The following is a 26,778-nucleotide window of genomic DNA, read 5'->3' as shown; positions in this document are numbered from 1 at the left end:
TTGGAGGTTTCTGGTGCTGCAGAGGTTAATTGTGTCCAGGTTTCCTCCTCACCTGTCTAACATCTGTGGCCTTTTGTTAAAACTGGTCCCTGTTGATGACTCATTCGTCCAGGTGAACTGCTGCTCTCATACTGAAGAAAAGCTAATCTTGTCTTCTTTACCCTGCAGGCTTCTTGTCTCTCTTCATTTCTACTTCAAACTTTTTTTTCTGTTCCTCTGTTGCTTCCTCTCCCTTTGTTTCTTTCTCTACAGCTGCTGTTTATGAATTACAATTATTATTACAGTTTATATTACTATTTCTTGCTATTTCTGTCTATAAATCAGTATCACATTTGAGCTTTCTGACCACAGTGGACGGTGTAAATGCATCATTATCAGAATGTGGTTAGATCTGCCTGACCACATCACACATGGAGGTAGTCTTGCTGGCATCTGTACACAACAGAATATTGATACAGATATTTGTTTCAAGCTGATGTAAAATGTAGGTTGTTGTTAAGATTTAGAGATCGAGCAAACAAGGAGGCTGAAAGAGACGCTCCTATGATACTGATCAGACGTCAATTCGTGAGAGCAAAAAAAGATGAGTCATTCAGCAGAGCTGCTTGAAAAATAAAAGCGATACTGGAGTGGGGAATTAATGACATACAGTAAGAAATAACTGTGCAGCTGATCTACTGTTAACAAGGCACAGACTGTAATTCATCTCGTCACAGAGGAGCTGGTGCTGGAACACACTGGGACAAACTGACACAATTATTTTTTTTATACAAAGAAAGTAATAACTTAATGCATTACATTTGCTGAATTTGCTGAAAAGCGAACAAATAATTAAGAATTTGTCATAGACTGCATTTAACAAAGTTCAAAAAGTTTCCCCTAACTCCCCAAGACAAAAAAAAAGGAGTCTGGGGCTGATTTGCCACCTCAATAAATTACTCACAGACATCTGATCTCACTGAGGATAACGAGAAATATTTAAATATTGTGTAAAGCTAAAACCTTGAGGTGTTTAATAGATTAGATTAGATAGAATAGATGACAAATTCACAATTTCTGCAAGATCAGAGAAATCATGAGGCAAACAAATGTGTGTCTGTAATGACAGCTAGGTTAGCTTAAATTACTGAAGTAAATAGGATTGGATGTCAAAGCTAAGTCGGCTAGTACTTTACAGATAATTTGAAGATAATTTAGAAAACATGTCGGTGTGGCTGTTTTCCCTGATTTACAGGTTAAAAGACGTTTAAACTGCTGTATTCTGCTGTATGTACTTGGTCTATTCATTAAGTCCATTAAAAAGTGTGTGATAGCAATCCTACAGTAATGAGCTCTGAATCATCACTGTACAACAAACCTCCTGTTCGTTCTGTCTCTACCTGATCAGAGGCAGCAAGTGGGAAGAAACTTGTCTGTTCACTGAGGGAGAATTCATTATTTTAATTCAATATCAGGCACTATGCCCTTTTGACCTTCTTCTCTTCAGTTTCTTTGTCTGCCCTCAAGTTGTTAAGCAAAAAGAGAAATGTTGATCTTTTCACTGAAGTGCAAGGCCAAAGCCAAACAAACCAGTATACCACGCACAGTCTCCAGCCTTTGTCTCAAAAAAAATCCACTGTACTGCAAGCAAACTGTCTCCTATTACACTGTTTTTTTTTCACCTTTATTTATTTAGGGCAGGCTGACTGAGAGCGATGCTCTCTTTTGCAGGAACGCCCTGATCACATTCACACAAGCTGCCAGTACAACCACAGTCTTATCTGCAGGCCAGTGAACAGCTGGAGCGGTTGGGGTTGAGCGCCTTGCTCAAGAGTAGCTAAGTGTTCCCCTGCCAGTCAGAGGATTGAACCAGCGACCTTCTGGTCACAAGCTCGCTCCTCTAAACTTTAGGGACCCACTGCTCATTATATGTTTGATATTTTAATATCAGAGAATTAGTGACATTTTCAAACATTTCAACATTTGCTGTTTTTTATGATTATCTATAACCTTGGATATTCACTGGTTTCACAACAGTTGTTTTTGCTGCTTGAAACTTGTTTTCACTTCCAGATAAACAGTGCTTTTGTTTTGGGTAGGAAAAATCTTTTCATATGTTAAAGGTTGAGTTGTGCGTGTGCATGTAGACACCCTCAGTCTGTTCATTCCTCTGATTCACTCTACTACAGTCTTTGTGTCTGTCTGTCTGTCTGTCTGTCTCTTTGTGTGTCAGCCTAGTTTGCATTCTGAGCATGTACAGTCTAGCCTAGCTTCATCCACAAACCCTCTACACACCCCCTGAAAAAAAACTACACGTTCTCAGACATGTCAGTCAGACAAACACTGCGGGCCTTGACAAATCAATTTCAGCACAGTCTGATGAAAACGGCAGCAAGTCTCTATAAACTGTCACCGAGCCACACAGTTGGAATAAACCACCCTAAGCTACATTCCTTTTACTCCACTTTGTAAATGCAAACATGGTTTCATAAAGTATTTATAGGACTCAGAAACCCAATCTAGTTTTGACAGGGGCTCTGCGCAGCTCCAGAATATTAAGTCTGATCCAGCTGAGACTTTGCTGGAGCTACAGAGCTTGAAGGCAAACGGCACGGGGAACAGTACACAGGTGATGAGAGTCGATTTAAGGTGACTGTACCAGTAAGCAATATAACAATCCATCTGCTGAACTGCACAGCCAAAGGAAAGGCAATCAAAAAAGAAAACTTTAAACCTGTAAAACTGTAACTAATTGAAAGAAAACATGGGTGATGAAACATACCTCATATAAGAGCATTTCAACTGTCATGGAAACTATTACAAGAGGTCCAGAGGCCCAGGTCCAGGGAGCAGTCCAGTGGTTACAGGTGGAGTGAAGCTGGGAATCAGAACTTGATACCTTGAAGGTGTCAACGAGCCTGCATTACCCAGACCTAGTATGCATGGTATGTACAGTTTTGCTCGCAGGCTTCAATCGAATGCAATGTGTGATTGCTGCAAAACATACAGTCTGGAGTGGTGAAGCTGAGCGTGAAATATCTGAAGAAGTTCTGATCAGCGTGCCAAGATACCATCAAAACATTCAACACTATGGCTACACTACAGGCCTGAGGTGTCTGATGAAAATAAATGCGTGACATGCGGAAGGATTATTTTAGGACTGCTTCCATTCACATGATGACAAATGAAGCAGAAAAAGAAAGATATCAAATAAAGCACTGGGATCACTTGAAGGATACTGGTATCGTATTTTTTTTTAACAAATATTCAGACATATGACAAGTTGAACAGGAGCCACCAGGGGCTGTCCAGCATCTGAATATCTAGTCAGAGTCAAGTCACAAGGAGACAGCACTTACCACAAACCACTTAAAGGGATAGTTCACCCAAAAAAGAAAATTCAGTCATTATCTACTCACCCTCATGCCAAGTGAGCGTTGCAGAATCTCCCAAAAATGGAAGTGAATTGTGACCAGTTTTCAAACCTACATAACAACAAATAAAAAATTCCTCCATACTGCTCGTCTGACATAATCCAAGTTTCCTAAAGCCCCAACATGTCGTTCACTTTGTGCTCCAAGCCAAGGATCTACTGATCGAGACACTGACCTCTAAGACATTTGAGGACTTCATGTTTGACTTTGGGAAACTCTGATCAACATTTTTCATCATTATATGGACCAAACAACTAATCGATTATTGGAGAAAATGATCAACAAACATATTTTTCAACTGACGAGATTGTGACAGGATTAATTAATCAATAAACGATCAACAGATTAACTGACAATGACAATAATTGTTAGTTACAGCCCTAGAGTTCACCATTAAATTCCTCTTTGTTTGCAGATGTTCTCTAAGGTCCAACAAACTGAGCTGATCCATCTGTCCAGGGAAATCACTAACTTTAGCTAACAGCGCCAGCACGGGTAAGTAACACAACACTGATTCAAGTTCATAAAAAGCTTTTTTTTATTAGTTTGGTGCCAAAACTCCTTCAGTACAAAAGAAGCTGTTGGTTTAATACTTCTAATTTGTTTGGAATGGCTAGTTAACCATAAGAGCATCAGGAAGTCAAAATTAATCAATGAATTAAAAAAAAAAAAAAAATCACAAAAAGCATAGAGGGTATAACAGATTACAAATAACTTGAAACTAATTTGGATTCTTTGCTAGAGTTGTATCAGCTACAGAAACTCTGTGACAGAAGGAAAACCATAACGCCTAAAACTTTTTAATCTTCCCTCGACAACATTTTTACCTCCTGGAACAACATTTTGTTGCCGACCAATAATAGCCGAAACTCTGTTTACACACAGTGGAATTGCACTCGATGCCCAGCAGCTTTGGTTTATTGGACTCTGAATGAATCAGCAAAGGGAAATAACGGAGCTTCACCGAGTCCAGCATCACAGCTGTCTGAGGACAGATGGCTGTAGAGTTGAGTCGCCCCACGGCTACGACGTCGATACTGACATCTGGTAAAACAGTGACAGAGCCATCTGAACGGGCATAACCATTAACTTCTATATTTATATGCTTGTAGGGAGGTGAGTGCTGAGGAATTCTGAACTCAGTGTGCTCTATAACAGATTAACTTCAAAATAAGGGACCACACACAGCCCTGACTTACTGTCACCTTAAAAAGTAGTTCTGAATAACATTTCACAAAAAACTAGCAGACAAAGAGCAACGTGATAATCTCAGTGGAGTCCACTGCAAATGCAAAATTTAATTTAGACTAGCAGACTAGTCTAACACTAAGAAAACACTCAGAAAGCAGTAAAATTTAGCAGAATTTATTCATTTTTAATGTTAATCACTGTCGTACTTTTAATGCAGCTGAAATGCGCGCTGCTTTGCGCTGTGCAATACAAACCTTACACATTAATGTACAAAACATGACAACAGCTCACTAAATGCTTCACCTTTTCAGACCGAAGTGGATCACAGTGTCTGTGGGTAAAGGACCCTGAGCTAACGTTAGCTGCCAGCCTGACACACAGTGTGGCTAACGTTAGCAATGCTAACAGCAACAGCAGCAGCAGCAGCAGCAACAGCAGCTCTGCTTGCAGGTGTATGTCCGTGTCTGTGCTTAATGTGGTCACATGTTTCTCCAGTTGAGTGAATATATATATCAGCTTATTCTGTCACAGTCTAGATTCAACATTATTTCCATTTTCTAGATTAAAACACTTCAAAATCACGGTGGTTTTACGAGCTGTTATCTGTCCGACTTTTTTGTTTTGTTTTTTTATTATTTTTTGGGCTTTTGTCTTAATTGTGATAGTGACAGCTGAAGATATGACAGGAAAGAGGGTAGAGAGAGAGGGGATGACACGCAGCAAATGGGCTGCATGTGGGAATCGAACTGGCGGACTGACAGCCCCAACACACGGTGCACACGCCCCACCAACTGAGCTATGGGGCGCCTTCTGTCCATCTTTGTTTGATATAAACGTCCGGTGTCTGGGCCCCCACCCCTTTTTCTTACATGCATTTTTTTTTAAATCGCTTTTTAGCTCCTGTGGCCAGTCAGGTTGGCAGAATGTCTTTGCCAATAAATGATCAGTGTAGTTACACAGAGTCCGTTCAGTCTGCCTCCATCACAGTGGACAAACCTGACATACAACTACCTCACTGAATCCTCAGGCTTACACATCTGTCACTGTTCATATTGTTAAGAAACTTTATTTTGCTGTTTTGGTGCTGTTGAACCAGACTCCATTCTAAAGCATCACTTGAGACTCTTTTCTGATTCACTTTGATCTACAGACACAATCGACCCACGTCATTTACTCAGTAACATCATTAACTAACCCGTTATGAAGTGTTTGCCACTGACACACATACTGACTGTCTGCTTTTACAGTGTGTGATGTATGGCTGCTTTCATCTGTTGCAAAATACACTAATCGGCCCTTCAACCAACACTTCACATTACTTCTACCCGGTTGGATGTACAGGACTTTAAAATGGAGACGGGCTTACTTCAGCAGCAAATAGAAATGTATGAATGTACACATTACATATTGTCTGTTTCTGTGTTTCTGTGTTGTACTGACTGACAAAAATCTCCCTCTGGGGAAATTAATCTCAAACAAAACAAAACAAAAAAATCCCCTCAAAATTTACACCAATTATCTTGCAAACAATGTGTCCAGAATTTTAATGAGAAGCACTGACAAGTGACAGGTGCGTTCTCGGGAGACTTAATTGTCTTCAACTGAGCCAGCAACACAGTTGTTTGGCAGTGATGGAAATTTAAATGGAAACCCTCTGAGTTTTTCAGGTAAATGTGAGCGAAACAATGTGGAACAGCTGGTCAACACAAATCAAGAAGTTTGAGGGATAAAAGCGGTGAAGAAAGAACACATAATAACAATAACAAGTCTCACTCTCCAGACTGCTCATTCAGAGGAAAAATGTCAGAGAGGCAACAAGACTGAAACAAAAACACTCCAATCAGAAAGTTATGGACTTTGGAGAACTTGAGGCAATCTTCAGTGAGGTTACCTGTGTGTTCTCATTGACTCGTCCTGTCACAGCCTTCAAGAAAGGTTGCATGGATACGGTTTGTCTTTCTTTAGAAAGGTCAAAGGTCACAAGGAACACAAGAGAAGGAACTTGAACACTTTGCTGACGTGATTGAAATGCACTTAATGTACTTAAGTTATCCTTTACTGATCCCTGTACGGAAATTCATTTTCTGCGTCATAAGTGTTAGGAGCAATGAGCAGTGACCAACTCCAGTCTGAAGTCAGTGCCCGGGAACACTGGGAAAACATGCATATTCCACACAGAAAGGCCCCGCACAACCCAAGATTCACACCATGGACCTTCCTGCTGTGAGGCAAACCGCTGAGCCACTGTGCCCACTTTGCATGAAATTGCTGTGATTTAATTAAATTTGATATGATTTGGTTGAAACTACTGAGCCATCCACAATTCTGTTCAAGTTATTAGCAGTTCAAGACCAAATCCCCTCAGTGACGATGAAGTGGGCTAACTGCCATCCAGAAATCAATCGCATGTAAATGAGTTATTTTTCAGATTTTTTTTTTTTTTGTCTCTTTTTAATGGCTGGTGGCCCTCCCTTGGCAGCCGCAAACCACACAGTTAAACTTACTTTGAACAAAGCAGGGGAGGAAGTCTGCCAGTTTTTTCCCCCAGAAGATAGACATCTAAATGGTAGCTACTGAGTGCAGCACTTGGTGATTCATAACCTGACCGGATTGCCAAACAGAGCCCACAGCTGTTCGCACTTTGATAAGAGATCTCATTTAACAAGCCGCCGGTGCGGGCAGCTGGCGGCTCTTTATTGTCGGGATGAAAAGGCTGACGTGGGACCTGTGGCCAGAGTCGGCTGCAGACACACAGCAGATACCAGTGTGGTGATGCCTCGGACTCACACACACAAATACACACCTGACAACTCGAGACTTTCAAAATATGGAGGATTTCAAGAGATACTTGACACTTGTTAACCTGACAAACCGTTCACACCCCACTGTGGAGCTAACAAACAACAAGGACGCTGCAGGGAAGCACCTTCAATGTGGAGAGGTATTGATTACCACATAATGGTAATGATGATGAGCAGGAGGGAACAGGATAGTTTAGCTCCAGTTTGACACACCAACTCGACTTCAAGACATTTTCAAAAATACTTGACTGTTTTAAAGTGTGTGTGTGATGGCTACTTTGTTAAACTGCTGAAGATTTCCCTTGTCAGTCAGTGTGTATTACATTAATCATCAATATATTTTTATATTAGCTGGTGCACTTACTAAAAAACATCCCAGTCACAATATGCACCAGTGGTTAACTGAAGAGAGAAGGTGAAATCAGGTCAGGACTCTCTATCTGTGAGAGCTGAAGAAAACCATACACCCACATCTACAAACACAGAGAGTGGACTGAGGATTATGCCACATTCACACAAAACCTGGCGTTGTGTGGAAGTGCAGGCATGGCTTATGCCGGCTCCATACCGGACAGAGTATTGGGCAGATTTGGGGTCTGATTCGGCCCCCATGACAATCTCTAAAGATGTTCTCTATTCAAGACTGTTCTGAACAGATTATCTGTTCAGGCATCATTTTGGCACTTCAGGCCGTCATATCGCCATCTACAGTATTTAACGTCTTAGTTTTGGCTGTCAAGCGTGTACACAAACAAGTTTATTTCCACCATATTAAAACGTTTTTGCATCAGCGTTTGTTTTCTATAAAGTCTTCTGTGGTGCTCTCGGTCTGTGTGTCTGCTGTGGCTCATTAGTGTGAAGACCTGCCATTCTCTCTCTCTCTCTCTCTCTCTCGCTCTCTCTTTCGCTCTCTCTCTCGTGAAACAGACTCTTTGAAGATCTGCCACTGTTTTCATCATCATTATCTCCCTCTCTCTTCCCCTCGACTCCACTCTGAAGGCCTGCCATCAACTTCAACAACACTGTCTTTGTCTCCCTTCGTCTTTCTCTCCATGGAGGACTTGCCTTCGTCTTCATCAATAATCTCTGTCTGTCTGTCTGTCTGTTGACACCTTGAAGCTTTGGCTTTGTTTAAATCAACATCTCCCTCCCTCCTCCGTTTACAGTCCAACTTTTATACAGTTACAGTCTGAGTCCTACCTCAAAATTTTCCATTGGCAACACAATTATCATTACCACCTACTGTACCAAATCCTTATTCTTAGCTTAGTAATTACACCCTGTGAGCTTAAAATGGATTCAGAAGCTGGTACAACGGATTCTGAAGGCGACTCAGAAGCATCAAACCATTCAAAGGAACTTCTACAACATGATCCACGTCTTCACTCCTGATCCATGTATTCAGTTCCAAACATTAGCCCTTTGACAACAAATCACTATATAAGCCTCTTTTGTTGAAGCTTCAGGGCTATGAAGAGATGATGAGTGTTTGGTCATACAGATCAGTGGTGGAGTATGATGATATGAGGTATAAGCGGTCTGATGCGTCTGTGGAGGATTTGAAGAGTTCATTTGCAAAAACAGATAAAGCATTGGAGTGATTCAGGAAAATAAATTAACAACAGAGATATCTCTTTTTCAAGGGTTGTCACACTTTCGATATTAAATCGAAAATCGATCAAAATGCGCTTTCAGCTTCAGTAATCAAAATCAAAGGCAGGGCTGCAGATTCTCACAGTACATTTTTCTCTCCACCCATCCTGCAACAGTCCAAAGAAAGGAAACCACGGTTTAGCTTACTTATGCTTACCTTCTTTTTTGGTCACGCCGCCATCATCAGTGAGAGACTCAATCTCTTCAACATCATTCACTGATGACCGTGACTTTGGCAACTGTCCGTAAAATCCCATGTAAGTCCATGTAAAACTGAAACAACCTCACAGAGTGCACCTGTAGACTGCAGCCAGCTGCTGTCCAACAAGTCCTGACAAGCGAAAACTGGTCGAATGCCTCAAATAATTAATCCAAAGACAAAGTAAAAACACTACTGCCACCAGACTGTAACCCTCTTTTCTTGGTAATGAGCTGCTACAACTTCTCTTTGTGTACTCTTCTTTATTCCCCTGAGAAAGCTATGCTGGAAAAAAACATATTACTCACACCAAAACTCTCCTGGAGGGGAACGTTAACATTTAAGTATAATTAAGTTCTCAGATGCTGCTAAAACCAACTACATCTGTTATTGAGCAGGTGGATTAAAAGACATGTGACATTGATTAAGTTTGTCAATAACTTCCCAAACAACTCAATGAGAATTGTGCCAGTGTGTCACAGATCAACTCTGAAACATCACTGACAGCAACTCATCAATCATCAAAATAATCAAGCAAAATAAAAGTGAAAAAATTAATCACTTAATCACTGTTTGATTTAAAGGTGATCTAAGTTAAAAGAACAAAGGGATAGAATTTACAAATAAAATAAAATCACCAATCTAATTGCCACGTTAAAACCAAATGTCCTCACTGAGCAAAGGCAGGTGATCCAAATGTCTGATTTCCATGAGTGAAACAAAGCGAACACTATCTTTCTCTGTCTTACCGTCTCCTCTGCTCGGTCTCCCTTGGCGCTGATGTAATTCAGTCGATAATGTCGGACGTTTCTGGAGTCGACAGGCTGCCAGGCCACCCGCATACTGAAGGTGGTTTCCTCATCGATCCTCATGTTCCTCACCCCGTACCGAGGAGCTGCAGGATCAGAGAGTCAAAAAATCACACTGCGGGTCACGGAGTTACACAACAACATCAACCCACTGAAGCACAAAACTGTCACACTCTGACGTTTTTCAGTGTGTATCAGAAACACTGATCATATCAAGATGTCACCATTTTGGCATTTAATTTTCTGAGTTATTTTCTGAGAAGGTTTGCGTTGCAAAATGTCTGAGAACCTTCATGATGGTTGACACATCATCTGTCAAAAAAAAACACCAGGAAAGATTTACATAAGAAACAGCACCAGAAATCTTAGATATTTGACACCTAATATTTTCTTAATCTTGGACTCGTTTTTCCTTAACATAAGTTGGATGTTATAAAAAAGTTTGCAAACAGTAAAACTATTTTTCCATTAAACAATGTCACAACAATGTAAATTATTGCAGAATATCTTAAAGTATTGTAATAATATTTTAGGACCATATCACAGAGTGGTGTACTGAGTCACACTCATTCTCAACAGTATTAAAGCCTCCACACATAAATGAACAAAACCGTGGTATTTAACAGAATACCATACAAAGAAAACACAGTTTTAGCCAGTAATAATAATAATAACAATAATAATAATAATAATAAAAATAATAATAATAATAATACATTCTGGAGAAATTAATTGGTGATATCTGTCAGATGATCCTTTTGACAGACATCTTTGAACACTGGAAGGATGAGATGGACTGAAACTAAACGAGATGTCAGGATGTGATCATGAGGGAAGTGTAGTGTTGTGAGTCGTCCACATACATTATGTGATCCACGTAGCCTTTCATATTTAATGTTTTCCAGAAATTGGGGAACACAAACACACAGCAATCAGTTAACACAAATCAATGAAAGGGAGAGCAGGAGTGAAATAATGGGACAGAGGATGATGGGCAAGGTTGAACACGAGGACGAGGTGGAGAGGAAAGAAAAAAGGAGGAACAAACACAATTCATCACAACAGCGGGACAGAATGTGTACCTTCTGTGGTGGTGGTTGTTGTGGCCACTGTCGTCGTTCTTTCAACTGAAAATTAAACAAAAATATTTAATTGATCTGCCTAATAAAACAATTCATAGAAGTATAATGAAGACATGAAAGGATCCTCTGATGTTTCCTCTGAGACATAAGAACAGAAAACATATGTAGAAATATTAAAAATTGGCTCATAGATAAACACAACAGCTGGCGAAGCGGACGAAGCTCCAAACGTGTCACTTCGGTCATTAATTACTGTAAAGAAATCTGTTAACTTTTTAATAACATGAGACAGTTGGAAGTTTCAGTGGTAGAAACATTTAATTTACCGGTGGACTCGACGAGGATCACCTCGTCACTCTCAATCTCGTCATTGTAGATCGCAGTAAGGAGGACTTCGTACTCTGAGGCGGGGCTGAGTCTTTTTATCAGGTAGGTGTTAACGTTTCTGTTCACCAGAACCTGAAACAGAGGGACGGAGTCTCATGTTGGACAGATGTACAAGAAGTCAATGAGATCAGGAAATCAGCATTTTCAGAGTTAACCACCTTTACAGAATTTAATTAAAACCTTCTTCTACATCACAGCAAGTATCTGATTTAAGTTGTTTTGTAATTTAGGTTACAAGGTTACATCATGAAGACACAGACAGAAAAAATACAGAACAAAGCCAGCAGATGAACGACAGGCCCAGGAGAGACCGATTTTCAGATTATCACCTCTGAGATAATCTCACAGAAAGAGACTCAGTGCGTCACATGTGTGTCATTTTGTTTCTTAATCAAATCAAATGATTCAAGTTTATCAGGTGAGATAAATGGGCCTCTGTTCCTCAACAACATGTAAAAGAGAGTCAGTCTGTCTGTATTACTATAGTTGTCAGGACCTTTGGAAACAGGGAGAAAAGTCAGATTCAAGCACTTTTCAAGAACTTTCAAGGTGCATTTTCAAACTTTTCGAGCACCTTACAGCTGTGGGAGACACAAATTTCATTATTACATTTTGTTTCTTCATCTAAAAGATGAACCAGTCAGGTTGCAAACCTTGAAAACAACACATAAAACAAAAAATAAAGCATCATCATCAACTTGAGAATATAACAGTCTGCCTAATGAGTCTGAGGGGAGGGTTTTCTACTGGACAGCGGTGGATTGCTCTCTTCAACTTATTACCCCGAGTGAAGGAGGTCCAGTATCTGAGGATCCTGTCCGTTCATGAGAGCAAACAATGCAGACCCTGTTGCTGAAGGAGAAGCTCTCAATTTACCGGACCACCTACACTTCAAATCTCTCTCCACATCAGTGAGCAAAATATGAGGCAGCTGATACAAGCAGCCGGGGCTTTATTTAGCTGAGTTCAGGTCACTGCAACCTGAACAGGTCTAAGTAGAGGAACATGGATGGATCACAACACTTACATGAACTCATGATTATATCTTTTGGAGTTTGTTTAAAGAGTCTGTCTGGAACTCTCAGAAAACCCTTGTTATTAATGACATCATCATCATCATCTTCAGCAAGATCATCCTAGGAATCTGGGTGAATTAGCTAATGTTATCAACTCAACAATGTATTTTGCTACATTAGCTAGCTAGCAATTCATCTGCAACAGCAAGTAAGCTAACATTAACCAACTAAAACCACAATGTAAGAATATAATATCCTGCAAACTTTGTCCTGAGTTCTTTCCACAGAGATCAGTCCACAGGATCCACAATCAAGAAAGTTGGGGAAAGTCTTGTTTTTAAGTTACAACAAGTTTTTAAGTTAAGCTACAATAGGTCACATATTAACAGTACAAAGTGATATATGTGCAAGTTGCTTCAGATTTACACACATCGCACCTTAAATGTTGTTCAGTGATTCCTGCAAGGAAAGCTTTTGAGGAATTTCCTGAAACAGTTTAACTTGTGATTAAATCTAAACCCTCTGAGTATGGAAAAACCTGAACACACACACACACACACACACACACACACACACACACACCTCTTCACTGTCTCCTCCATCAGTGGGCGTCCAGGTGAGCCGGTACAGCACCACATCAGAGGCTGGGTGTTGCCATGACACCCTGAAGCTGTCTGTTGCAATGTCACTGCTTCTTATATCCAGCGGGTCTGGAACGGTCTCTACACACACAAAAACACACTTGATGGCAACAGCTGATAAGATAAGAAGAAATAGGGTAAGATAAACTTCATTTATCCAACACCAGGAAAATTTACTTGTTACAGCAGCTGAAGGATCTAAGTACAGGCTGAAAAGGAGTGACTGATAAATAAGACTGTCTGTCTGTATACTAATATATTAGTTCCTACTCGTGGTGAAGCTGTCCGTCACGGCCTCAGCTTGTCCCTCGTCGTAGATGGCAAAGACACCAACTGTGTACTCTGTGAGAGATGTCAGGTTTCTTAGCAACCAGGTTGTAACACGGCCAACATCCACCTGTAGTTACAGGAGCAGACAATGTATATTTTACATTTTCCCTCAGTGGTTTGGTTTGTTCTCGATGCCAAAATGTGCAGCAAATGCAAATGTTTCAACCAAAGCGCACAAAACCTCAGCCCAGCCATGTGGATCTTTACAAACATGAAATGATTCAGAATCAGTGGAGCTGCATAAAAACAAGAAGCATCAAAGAGAACTGAACTGCTCCCTGCTCAGACACAGTAGATGTGTTTGATCCTCTCACCTCAGTGGTCTGAACTCCGTTGGTCTTGACGTACATGATGCGGTAGCCTTTGACCTTCCTGGAGGTGGAGTCCCAGGTGAGCCGTGCGGAGCTGTGGTCCACGTCTGAGAAACGCAGGTTCCTCGCCGGGGTCAGCGGTACTGAGTTAGGAGAAGACGTGGCACAAAGCAAATGTTAGCAGCCATAGTAAACATCTGTATCCAATCTATCCCGACAAACTGTATTTATATCTACATCTGCATCCTTAATCTGTCTTTAGTTTTGCTGCACTCTGCTGTGAAGGTTTGGAAAACCTGGAAGGTGACGATGGTTAATAACTCAGCGTCTCGTTCCTGAAGGTGACCAGATCCCAACCAACCAAATGTAGGACAAGAGTATTTTAGCGTGGGACAATATGGGGTATTTTATCAATGCTGAGGTGTAGTCTAAATTTTTGGTATTGCCCTTTGCTTACAACATCTCTACTTTGCCCTCTTGTTGATTCAGCAGCACACAATACACAATAGAAAACAAATTTTCCAGTCTTTGTCTTTACTCAGTCTTTAGTTTCATTTCCTTTTCTCTGTAGTAGTTTCCATCATCTTCTGCCTAAATCTGCACAGCCTGTGACTGTCTGGGAATCGCAATTTCCCCAGTTGGGTGTAGGGTAGCAAAGATGGTGACAGGCTAACCAGCACGTTACCAAAGTGTGACTGGCATCAAACGCAGACCCTCATTGACGGCCTTTCCTGCTTTTTTCACAGCCATTCAATAATATTTTAGGAAAGGGTCTGACCTGCAGTGGTTTCAAATGTAGGACTTGGTCTCAACATGTGGGATGTGGGTCAAGGCTTAAAAAGCCTGTGCAGTCCCACATAAAATGTGACACCTGGACACCATATTCATACAAAAGGAAAGCTAGACGCAGCCCCCGACCCCCACCCCCACCACCGAAAAAGGAAAATTTTACTGTTCACTGTTGTTTTTAAGCAAATAATTTGAATTCTAAAACAACATTTGAATGCTGCAAAGCTTTGTGTCTTCATGTTAATGCATTCTGCTTAAAGCCACTATTGATGCACAGTTACAGATAAAGATTAGGCTACACTCATACTATGAGTATTAAATTATCTGTAAAATTACAGCTTGATTCCATCAGCCACAGCTGCGTTGGCTTGCAGTTGCACTATGTCCATCTGCACAGCGGGCGGGAAGTCAGACAAAGAAAAATGATGTAGAATCCAGTCATCTTTGAAAATAAAAGACCTCCTGCAAACTCACTATCATAAAATGAGACAATACTAACTACTACTAACTACAAGAGCCTACTTATCCATGGCAGATTCATGAGCATCCCTAAGCAAGTAAACATCATCAGTCAGAAAAACAATCCACCGCTAAAATGCATCTAAAGCGCAGCTGGTAGGACATGAAGTCACGCAAAGGACGGATGGCGCAGACGAGCTGTGCCCAGTGGAATTAAGTTAGATTTCAGTGGCGGCTGTACAACTTGTGTGATCCAAACATCCTCAGTCGAGATAGCTGTAAAGTCCAAATGTGCTTTGGCCATACACACACAGAGGCACACTCCTGTATTAACAGGGTAGAGCAGCAGCACTTAGTCAGCAACATAAATTACATTTATGTTGACAAATTTGCTGAATTATATTTATTAAAGAAAGTTGTTTTAATAAAAAAAGAATAACTCATATCATCTGAGGAATCACTTCAATCAAATTTGTTCAAGCAGCTTCAAATGTAAAAAGAATGATGATTTATAAAACAGAAACAAGAAAGTTTCTGCAGCCGACCCTCAATAAGAACACAAACAGAGGCTGCAACAGAGCTGCTCAAAGGTTAGCAGAGTTCTGATTTAGTAAGTGATTTCTCTCTCTCTCACACACACACACACACACACACACACACACACACACACACACACACACACAGGCTTTTGAATCAGGGTTATTGGACTCCGTTTTAATTATAAAGTGGACAGAACCTCACACCATCAGTCACCCTCCCTCAGGCTCTGCCTCGGCTTCCTCTCTCTTTCATTTGTTCACTCTGTCTCTCTCCCCTGGAGGAACTGCAAATGACTAAAATAGCCTCACTTTTTTAATTCAGACAAGGAACCTGATTTACTCTCAGAGGCTCTGAAACTTTTCTGCTCAGAATTACTGATCTGTTTTCTTTTTCTTTTTTTTAAATCCTGATAGTGGCCGCCACTGCTTCACCTCAATTATACCACAGGTCAGAATAAAGACAAAGCAGCGGGGAGGAAGGGAGGGAGAGACTGCCTCCGCTTCTACTGTAGGTCATGCCAGGGTCGGCATAGGAATGAGGGGGATGGAAATTAAAAAGTTTAGAGATAGGTAAGTCTCTAAAGTTTCCAACTGTGTAAGTCGGCAAAAAACTATCGATTAAATTAAATAACCCATTCACACAGATGTCAGATTATAGTGAAGCTTTTTAAAAATGTTCACAATCTCAAGAATGTTGAAGTTTTGTGGGAAATATTCTATTTCTTTAATTCTTTCTCTGTCTAATTCTTTAATAAAAGTGTGGATAAATGCAGCATTCACTGAATCACTGTGACTCACGTAAGAGTTGATGTAAGTAAGAATTGTTGTCTTTACTTGCAGCTTTTTCTCTAGTTCACAAAAACGAACAAACCGATCACAGACTTGAATCCCAGCGTCTCCTTTAGAGCGTTAAGCCCTGAACCCTCACAGACTTTGCTGATGTCACCTGGTAAGTTCCTGCGTACGACATTTATACCATTTTTGCATGAAGAAATACTTAAACAATTAATTGATTATCAAAATAATCAAATGGTTTAACTCTTTGTTTGCAAGCCTTATTGTTGAGTCTTACTGAATGAGCCTGTTCAAAAATATGGCAGTTCAATAAAGTGTTGAGTAAATACGAAAAAAGGGAACCAGAACAGTCAAATACTTTAGTCCAACAGGCCTGACACCTTCTTGTTGGTTGGTCAATTGGTTGGTTCATATTTGACCAAATTCTCATTGGTTGGACAGTCGCTGGTCTTTAATAAAGACAGAAGTGCCTGTTAATCTGAGGGCGGGGTATATGCAAACCTGACATGTTTTATTTTTGAGTGACAAGCTATTTACTCAAGATTTACCTGGCAACACAGAACAACTGTGTTGATGAAAAGTTTATTTTTGAAGATGTGTGGATTTTGCTCTGCCTGCCTGCTTTCTTAACGCAAGCCAGTTCAGGTTCAGTGACAGAATGATACTGGCTGGCTACGACCTGACTTCAAAATGAAAATCTGTTGTTTTAATGTTTAATCTGTAGGTTATCCTGTTGGAGTCGGTGTTGTTGGTATTAGGGATGTTCCTGATGACTAATTTCCCTATTAATTAAATGCAAAATTTAATTTAGACTAGTCTAACACTAAGAAAACACTGAGAACGCAGTTAAAATTTAGCAGAATTTATTCATTTATAATGTTAAACACTGTCCACAAAAAATACTGTGTGTATTAAAAGCCATTTGAAGCCGTTAATCACGGTCTACAATCGCTACATCGTACTTTAAATGCCACTGAAATGCGCGCTACTTTGCACTGTGCAATAAAAACCTTACACATTAATGTACAAAACGTGAAAACAAGGGTCACAGTGTCTGTGGGTAAAGGACCCTGAGCTAACGTTAGCTGCCAGCCTGACACACAGTGTGGCTAACGTTAGCAGAGCTAGCAGCAGCAGTCTGTGTCTGTGCTTAATGTGGTCACATTTCTTTCCAGTCGAGTGAATATATATCAGCTTATTCTGTCACAGTCTACATTCAACATTCCATTCCATTTTCTAGATTAAAACACTGCCAAACTGTCATCTGTTCGACTTTGTTGATATAAACATCTGGGGTTGTCTAGGCGATACGAGCTGGGAGGGAGGGGCTGCTGTCTGACAGCGCTGCAGCCCCGACTAGTGGTGGGCGGCTGCATAAAATCTTAAAGGCAACAGATAACTGGCATCATGCATGAATGAAATGTTGATAACTAATGTTTTAATACTGAAGGTCAGCCAAGACTCTCAACTGTGTGAACATCCAGCCTTGTTTGAAGACATCTAAATGACAAGCAGTGGGTTGGATACTGGTAACTACTTTTTTCATTTAGCTTTTTCTGGAAGTTTATACTGCAGCGCGATGGTAACCCGCATGACTCTAACAATATGGCTATGAATAAAAAACTGCAGGAATTAATGTTCTTGGCAATGGTTTGTGACTTTGATCAGCAGTCAGTTAGTCCAGCAAGTAAAGTGCCCTCGGTGCGTTGTGAAAGTAGGCAGAATTTCAGTTTACCAAAGTTTTCTTTGGTTGACTACAGCCACAATACTGTGAGCTGTGGATAATTCCCTCAGGCAAAGTCTGAAGAAATGCAGACTTCTGTAAAGTTTTCATAATGGGCTCAAAAGGTCTGTGAGAGAGCTCTTGTCTACAGGACGATTTAACGGTAGGACAGACCTAAGCCGTCGCAGACTTAGTGGGAGCGCTCCTCAAAGTCTGAGTCTCTGAGTCTGGTACTGTGCCACAGCCCATTTTAAGAATCGTGACGTGCCAGAGCCAGACAAATGGTGTGGATGAGACTGATGCTGCTATAAAAGTTGTTTCAACTGCAAAACAAGAAACAAGAAACTAAAATGAACATGATGGGCGGAATATTCACACATAAAGAAATCACAATCGAACATTCTATATTTCTACTGTATATCGTATGCTCTTATCATCTGATTTTGACTGTAAACCTACAAAATGCAAAACTCAGTAAGTCTGCTGGTCATCACAGCCAACATAAAGCCTGACTTCACAAATATCAGCCTTTATTTCTGTTCTCTAACATGCTGCATTTTTTAATCAAGGTCCTCTTCTTCGCAGCTGTGGTGGCCTTATTTCACTCCAGCAATCATTAGCTTGCATACGCGTTTCCCAGGCCCCGCGGGCTTGGCCCCCTAATAAAAATCAGAACAATTACAATAGGGTTCCCAGCACCGCTGGTCCTGGGAAACTTATTATATTATTATATTATTATATTCTGTTTTGTTTCTGAAATTGGATGATTTCTAGTGCAACGCGTAAAAAGCTGGTGGTCTACTAGGACACTGCAGACCAACAGACGTCAGTGCAGGAGGCAGCTGTCATGGACGGAGCTAGTCCAAAAACTGCTGCTCAAAAATCAGTGACACAACCACAAAATCATCTGACTTCATCCTTCCTTACAAAAACCACAAAGAAAGGAATGTAAATGTGTCTTTTTCACTAACCTTATGGTGGAAATGTTAGCTCGAAAGCTAATGTTAAAGTTAAGCTGTTAGGTTTCAAATCGATGGTACGTTTTATTGAGAAGATATATCATTAGTAAGTCAGGACTGATTCGGGGTTACGTCGAGTTATCCAGTAACATAGACACGTTTGATGTCAGAACTGGGGTAGATCACCAGAACTTTAAATGACTTAACTTGTGACTTACTCCCACCTTCTTATCTTTTATGTTTTTGTCATGTATGACCTTTGCCTCTTGCTTCTTATTCTGCAGCACATTCAGTCTACGCCTGTCTATCTAAATGTGCTATATACATAAACTTGATTGAACTTGACTAACCAACAGAAACAAACAGATTTGACTTTGTCAGAGGTAATCAGTGTGGTTATTTTCATGCACTTAATGAATAAAGGATGAAACACACATAAGGAGAAATGAACAACAACATAATGGATGACTCATTGAATGCAGGCACAAACAATCTCTGGATGAGTGGATGGAGGAATGAAGCTCTGCTTGCATGGCTGAAGGAAAATTATTTTACCATGAAAAATCATTTGTGAGACCTCAAGCCCCCCAGAAAACAACCACTGACTCCCCAGGCCTCGAGCGTCCTTATCTGACCTGCAGTCAAAGCCTACAAAACCCAGCTTACACGCATCATAAAGACATAAACATGCCCTGACTTAAAGCCTCAAGCCACAGGCCTTAAAGGAGACTTCATAAAACGTTAATTAGTGAGCACAGTGGTGACTTGGGGAAAGCAAAGAGGGGAGTTACACTCGTCAAGGCTTCAAAACTCTTAAAAATGAAAGTGAGGTGCAAGAAATAGCACTATGAGGGGAAGCTAGAAGCCGGCGCCATGCAGTCATTTTGGCATCGCTGGTTGCCAGTTTTGCTGGGGCAGAAAACATGCTGGGACATGACCTGAACATGCTGCAGCTGTCCTGAAAAAGCCACGTAACTACGAGCACTTTGCAAATGAAAAAATCATCGTAACTGCAGCAGCTGATTCAACTGATTAGAACAACTTGAAGCAGGGTGAGCATTAATCAGAGAAATTAGCTGCTGTAGTGTCTGGAGTAAAAAGCTGCTTCCTCTTCCCTGCCTGCTCACTGAGATCTTTAGAAACCGCCTAAACTTCACTGCAAGATTTCTAAAAACAAGTGCTCTTCATACATAAACATCCACGTCATTTGGGAGAAGTGTGGTTTCCTTCCTGCAGAGATCAGACAGCTGTGAGTAAATCCTGTGGTAAATGAAATATGACAAGAACGACAGCAGCCAGAGATCAGAGGGTCATAAAATCTGTCAGGAATTTAATGAAATTGAATTTCATCAACAGTTAGTTGACAGCTTCATAGTGATTCTCATATTTACTGTATAAGTGAGAGTGTGTGCTGTTGTACTTCTATCTTTGTGAGGACCAAACTGACTTGTACACCATGATTCTACACAGGAACTTTTTCTAAAGTGACAACATTTTGGCCGGTCCTCACTTTATCAAAAGAATGTCTGAGGGACAAGGCCTTTAGGTTTAAGTTAGGGTTAGACATGTAGGTATGATGGTTAAAGGTTATGATTAGAGGCCAGAGAATGTATTATATTGTACCAATATGGTTCTTGGCAAGTAAAAAAGTACGGAGTATATGTACTGTAGTGTTTTAGCAGTGAGAGGCGTCTTTTCCCAGCTGTTTGCCTGTGATTTCTTCTCTTTCACACACATCTGTTTCTGTTTTCTGTGTCCAGTACAGTGTTTGAAAACAGCCTCTCATCCTCAATCAGACCTTCGCTTGTCCATTTTGAATCCAGATGTTTATGTAGCTAATTAACTAGATAGTTAAGCACATCTAGCCAACCAAAATATAGTGTTAGAGATCTGAGTGTACTTCACAGCAAAACTGTGATTTAAAAAATGAACTGCATTGCTCTGATTTTAAACAGGACAGCTTCACCTGCACCTCTGATGAGTTCTGTGTGATCGAGGTCTCAGACTGTCATGATTCTTCAAATCCACAATTTGATTTGACTTTCACTTTTACGGTCAGGATTCGATACGATTTAAACTTTTTGGTTTTTTTTGCATTGACGGTTTTGAAATTTTGAATCTATCGAGCTTCGATTTGTCATTTATAGCTCAAAATGTTTCCTTAAAAAGATTTATTTAATCTATATGGTATCAGGTGTGATATAACGGCTGGTTAACTACATGTTGTCATCTCCTTCAAAGTAAGCAGAGGTAGAGAGAAAAAAATACTGTGAGGATCGCTCATTCTGCCTTTTGATGCGATTATTGAAACTGAGAGCTGACATCGATCAAGATTGTGATAAATGTAACCTCAAATGCTTGACACTGTTTGCTTGAATGACTTACACACGTAGCTCTGTTTCCTCCTGAACTATGATGTTTTTATGACCTGGATGATGGTCACATTATTATCATATGTTGATGATGATATGATTCATAATTTCTACAACAAATTTATGGGATGTTGTGAAAGAAGAGGAGTGTGTTTTACAGCCAAAATGGGAAGTGAATCCACATCCAAAATCAGCACAAAATCTGTATCAGATCCAAGACGGGTGTTGACAGAACATGGACAAATGGACATTGATGAACACTGAACATGAATGTTGCTTAGTGTGGAGCAAAAGCAGAAACTGGAGGACAGATCTATCTTTGGATTTGCTCACCACACTGTTAATTTGCAGTATATTGTGACACAGCTGCTGCTAACACTCAGGATGTTCCTCCCAAAAATGACCCAATGAGCCACAACCATCTGTGACCTCACTTTCAGTTAAACTAAGGGGATGAATTCAGCATTTGGGGGTCATTTAAGGGTGAAATTATATTTTTAGTTAACAGGTTATTATTCTTCTGTTAATGATTTTATAAAATAATTGACTTGTGTGTGTGAGACTCACATGTGGTCTGCTGGCTGGTCATGGGGTCACTGGCCTCCTCTCCATACATGGCGTACACCGTCACTGTGTACTCTGTGGCCGGAGTCAGTCCCTCTAGCTCCACCTCATTCACCGAGTCTGCCACCTTCACCTGCAACACACACACACACACACACACACACACACACACACACACACACACACACACACACACACACACACACACACACACACACACACACAGCATGAAGGTATGTGCCTTTAGCAGAGAGAGGATGCAGAATGTCAAGCAGATATCTTTATCTCTCTCGCTGCTCATCTTATCATGCCCACATCTATTATATCATCTACGTCTCTGCATATCTGCTCTATATCTATCATCTCTCCATCAACCCACAGTCCTGTCCAGACAGGCAGGGGGATCAAGCTGTGATTGCATAAGACGATTTCTTCTTCCTCTTACTGTCAGCAGGTGGAACCCATCGGACTCCTCAAACTATGTGGCTCATGCTCTGAGCTGCGACACATACAGCAGCTAAGTCAGAGTTCTGTGAGCTTTGTGTTTTCAGCAGGATGATTAACAGTTACACTACAGCTGATACCACATCATGGCCACAAACCCTGAACTTAACCATTCACCTTCTGCCAAAGACAATACGGATGGTAAAAACTAAATAAATCTGGCAGAATGGAGGCACAAACAAATGTTTGTCCATCTGCTCTATCCCATTAATAAATTCATTTTATTTTGGAGCCTGAGAAAAATAAGATGTACTGCCAAATTTTACGAGTCATACTTCATAACTGATGCAAAATCGGTAGACAGTGATCTGGGTACTGACTTAGAATATGCTGCCGAAATATAGCCATTTCACGTTCCAGGGGTACTCTATCACTGATTGAGCCTGAATTAAAGCCAAACTGTCCAATTCATGGGAATCGTATGCCTCCAAGCATGTTTTTCTAATAGATGCTCACTGCAAAACCATAACTTTAAACTCATGCGCCTACACTGCTGGAAACCTGAAACAAGAAGGAGTCATGGAGGAAGAAAAGCATGGCTTCAGTGATAGTTGTAATTGTAAAAATATGATTTCAAGTAAGGGTGGAGACACCATTACTATACTGAAACATCTTTCTACACAACACGAACGCTCTATGCATGAGTGCCACTGAGCCGAGCAGCACAGCTGTTACTGAGACGTTTCCATACCGTGTTTTTCCCCACACAGAAAACTGATCAGAATCCAATAAAGGAATCAATAAAGCATCGTCCGATAAGCAGGTTCGATAATGGACGTAACCTAATGTTCTCATTTTAACCCAAACTATGATCTTTTAATAAACCTAAGCAAGTAGCTGTTGCCTAAACCTAACCAAACTGCAACCGCTGAACAACATTTAAGTTTACTTTTGTCACCATGACAACAAAGACCACCTGATGGATCTGCTCTCCACAGAGGTAAATGGGAAGAACTGCTGCACACAAATTGGACCACACAAAATTTCAAAGTCAAAGTTTGTGTTTTTGTATGTTGATTGAAGAGATCAGGTTGGAGACGCAGAAGTTCACTTTGTCACACACACACTGAGTCACTGTCACTTTTGTTTTTTGTTTTCAGGAAAATTTAGAGAAGTACATTTTCAAAGTCCATTTTAGTCAAAACCCTGACATAAAATCTCTATTACTGTTCATATTTTTCAATTTGTGTCTCTCTTGGGTTCATTCTGTATTGAAGCCCACTGTTGCTCGGTAAAGAGTTTTGCTCTGGACCAGAGCGGATGAAAGCGCTTTTCTCAGTCAAACTGGACTGGATTTGACTCTGGCTCTGTCCCAGTTGAGTCCCCACATGGCCCACGAGTGGAAGCCATACGAGCAGAAGCCAGCCAAGCCCGGGCTCTGACAGTAGTGCCTCAGAGCCAGGCTCATCCTCACTACATCCTGCTGGAAAGAATCCATACTGATTCTGAATTCCTCCCTAAATTGTTTTTATTGCTTTCTGCCTGGAGGGGAACGTGACGGCAGGCGTAATGAGGTCCATTGGGAAAGAGACGGATACAAATGGCTGGCTGTGCCCTTCACACCTCTCCTCCTCTACCTCGTCCGTCTCATCTTCCTTGACGGCTGATTTTTACCTGTCAAGGACGTGCATTTTTTAATCTTTATTTGCAGCTTGGTTTTGATGTTTTTTACCTGTTGATGCTTGTCTCAGTATGTTTTTGCTTTGATCTTCAACACTGATCAACTGCATTACTTCTTTAGCTGTTTTGTCCTTTCTTTCACTCTGTCCTCTCCCTCTGTACCTTTTTTCATTCTTAGTAAGGCAGATAAGACAGAGAGTGGTGTCCTGGATATACAGAGAGTAGTGGAAAATAACAGAAAAACCACAACAACTCAAGTACAATTACAAAGATCTCTGTGTAGGTCAGTTTTATAAAGTTAAACGCCCATTAGCAGTCTGCGCCGACTCTGACGGACATCGTCTCAACTTCAGGTGGTTGATATAACAGCCATCAGGCCAAAGACCAAAAACACTAAACCTAACAAACTGAAGACAAACTAGAATTACTGCCGTGTGATTCCAGTGAATAATTTCAGTGAGAAACATGCTTTCTGCACTTGAGAGTGAAGTTGACCTTTAACTTTTTGGATATAAAATGTCATCATTTTGCTCGAGCATCTTATTAGATATTTCTGTGTGTAGTGTATGAATTTTTGTGTGCAATGGACCAAAACATGTTTTGTAATCAGTTCATCCTTAAGTACAAATGAACATTAGCACCAATTTGAAGAAATGATGTTGTGGTGTTTCTGAGAAACAAAGTCGTTAGAACGGGGTGGACATTAGGGCCCCAGTGACCTTTGACCTCCAAATGCTAATCAATGCATCCTTGGCGTTCTTGAGATACCACATTCACTAGAATGGGATGGACAGGTGAACGGACAACCTGAAAACATGATGCCTCCAGTCACAGCTGTCGCTGGTGCAGAGGCCTGAAAAAGGGAGAAAAGTGGCACCAGACATTCAAAAGGTCAAACTCTGCAGTTAAGAAAGGGAGACACTCAAATGGCTGTTGTCTCACTACTGACAAAACATCAAAAGTGTCTAAAAATGCTTCTGTTATGCAAATGTCTCAAAACTCAATCCTGTATGATCCTGGATGACTGTGAGCTCTAACTGGATGTTCCAGCGAAGCCGATCTCACATCCAGCCCAACTGTGTTCTGCAAGGTTTTCTTCAGCTCACACACGTCTTTGCACAGTATACAAAAGTTTTTGAGTAAATGTTCAGATTTTTTGTTCCTCATTCACTCAGAGCAAAGACTGTTTATCAAAGTGTTGGATCAGAAACCGGCCCACTCACAGTTCCTTAATATTTTTTCAGATATTTCTAAAATAGTAAAAGACATTTCCCTTCATGACAGCTCTCTTCTTCCACATCAAAAAAGAAAGTGGAAGCAGTAAAACCACGGGGACACAGCTGCTGGGATGTCCAGAGAGGTCCAGTGTTTAGACGCAGTGATACTGTGTGGTGTGGTGTGTAGGAAAATGAAATCATGACACAAATGACAAAGACTGAAATGATGTGCCTCTAATAAACTCTGATAGTGTACTTTTCTTCCTGTTCAGTGCATCACTACACTGACAGAATATTGACTTCCAGTGTAAGCTCATTCTTAATTATGTTTTTTTCTGTTGAATTGTGTTCAGGATAATGAGATCTGGTGTCTACATAAAGTAGTACATGACGTAGACATTATTTATGGTGGACGAGGTATTAAACCTGAAGTGGGCCTGTATAGAACAGGGCATCCTTATGTTGAGCCAACCTGTTTTCATTCCAGGTTGTCTAATAATCCCTGGTACGTTTTAGCCTGTGAGTGAGACGTTGCTCGAATGTCTTTTAATATGTGGTTAAAGTTATTAAACAGTTGCAGTTTGGTTTTGGCCAGCTGCTTGAAAGACTTGAGTTAGTCTGACCCATCCCACCACCCCACCTACTTGCTCTTTATCAGGATGTAAACAAATGAAATGGCAGAGATGTGATCTGGACAGAGTCAGAGTCAGAAAACGGTGAGATGTTCTAAAAAAGGCCACCACAAGGATAAACTGGGCGTCGGATGTGTTGATGGGTTCAACCACCTCTGCAATGCAGTATGATCGAAAACTGCAATCTGATTCATACAGCAACCAACACACACACACTCCTCACCTCCTTCTCATCTGCAGGGTCTCCCTCAGTCAGCGGGGCATACAGGATCATGTACCCAGAAGCCCCGGCGGCAGTCTTCCATCGGACCCTCATGGTGCTGTGAGTGATATCAAACAGCTCCAGGTCGTTCACCATGGGCAGGGCCACTGCACGATACAAATACAGTGTTTTGATCAGAAGCTTTGAATTCAACAACACAAAGCCTGCAGCTTCTCTGAGACTTTTCACAGTTTTCAGTTTCAATACGTTGAAATATTATTTGGCTAAAAGTCAAGTTTCATTCAGTCCACTGTGTTTCAGCCAGTCAGTGTCATCAGGTTAATCTCTGATTTCACAGCAACAGAAAAAGAGTAAAATCTGCAATTACATGTTATTTTCTTCTACATTTTACTTGCTAATGTAGCTTTTTTTAAGGTATATTTTTGATACATTTTCATTCAACAAACAGAAAAATGTACTTAACGCCTTAACTGAAGCAGGAAAAATTTGTGGGTTTAAGGTCCTAAAAATTCTACTATATAAACAGTGGTCCAAAATATCTTCAAATCC

General features: G+C 40.7%; 1 protein-coding gene across 2 annotated transcripts in view; it reads right to left on the bottom strand.

Moving 5' to 3' along the window:
- Positions 1-26,778, bottom strand: part of col14a1b (collagen, type XIV, alpha 1b) — a 197,349-nt gene that overhangs the window by 102,014 nt on the left and 68,557 nt on the right. For both annotated transcript variants that reach the window (XM_084738506.1, XM_084738507.1), the window contains exons 11-18: positions 26,230-26,375; positions 22,037-22,166; positions 13,837-13,976; positions 13,463-13,589; positions 13,134-13,273; positions 11,475-11,607; positions 11,149-11,193; positions 10,007-10,152 (exon numbers count right to left, since the gene is read on the bottom strand). In XM_084738506.1, coding sequence (XP_084594632.1) covers positions 10,007-10,152; positions 11,149-11,193; positions 11,475-11,607; positions 13,134-13,273; positions 13,463-13,589; positions 13,837-13,976; positions 22,037-22,166; positions 26,230-26,375 — 1,007 coding nt within the window. The remainder of the gene's footprint in view (positions 1-10,006; positions 10,153-11,148; positions 11,194-11,474; positions 11,608-13,133; positions 13,274-13,462; positions 13,590-13,836; positions 13,977-22,036; positions 22,167-26,229; positions 26,376-26,778) is intronic.

The sequence above is a fragment of the Lutjanus erythropterus genome, chromosome 16 (genome assembly GCF_056507025.1).
Source record: "Lutjanus erythropterus isolate fLutEry1 chromosome 16, fLutEry1.hap2, whole genome shotgun sequence".
Classification (NCBI taxonomy): domain Eukaryota; kingdom Metazoa; phylum Chordata; class Actinopteri; order Lutjaniformes; family Lutjanidae; genus Lutjanus; species Lutjanus erythropterus.
The sequence above is the reverse complement of the archived record's forward strand: the minus strand, read 5'-3'. Positions and strand labels throughout refer to the sequence as shown.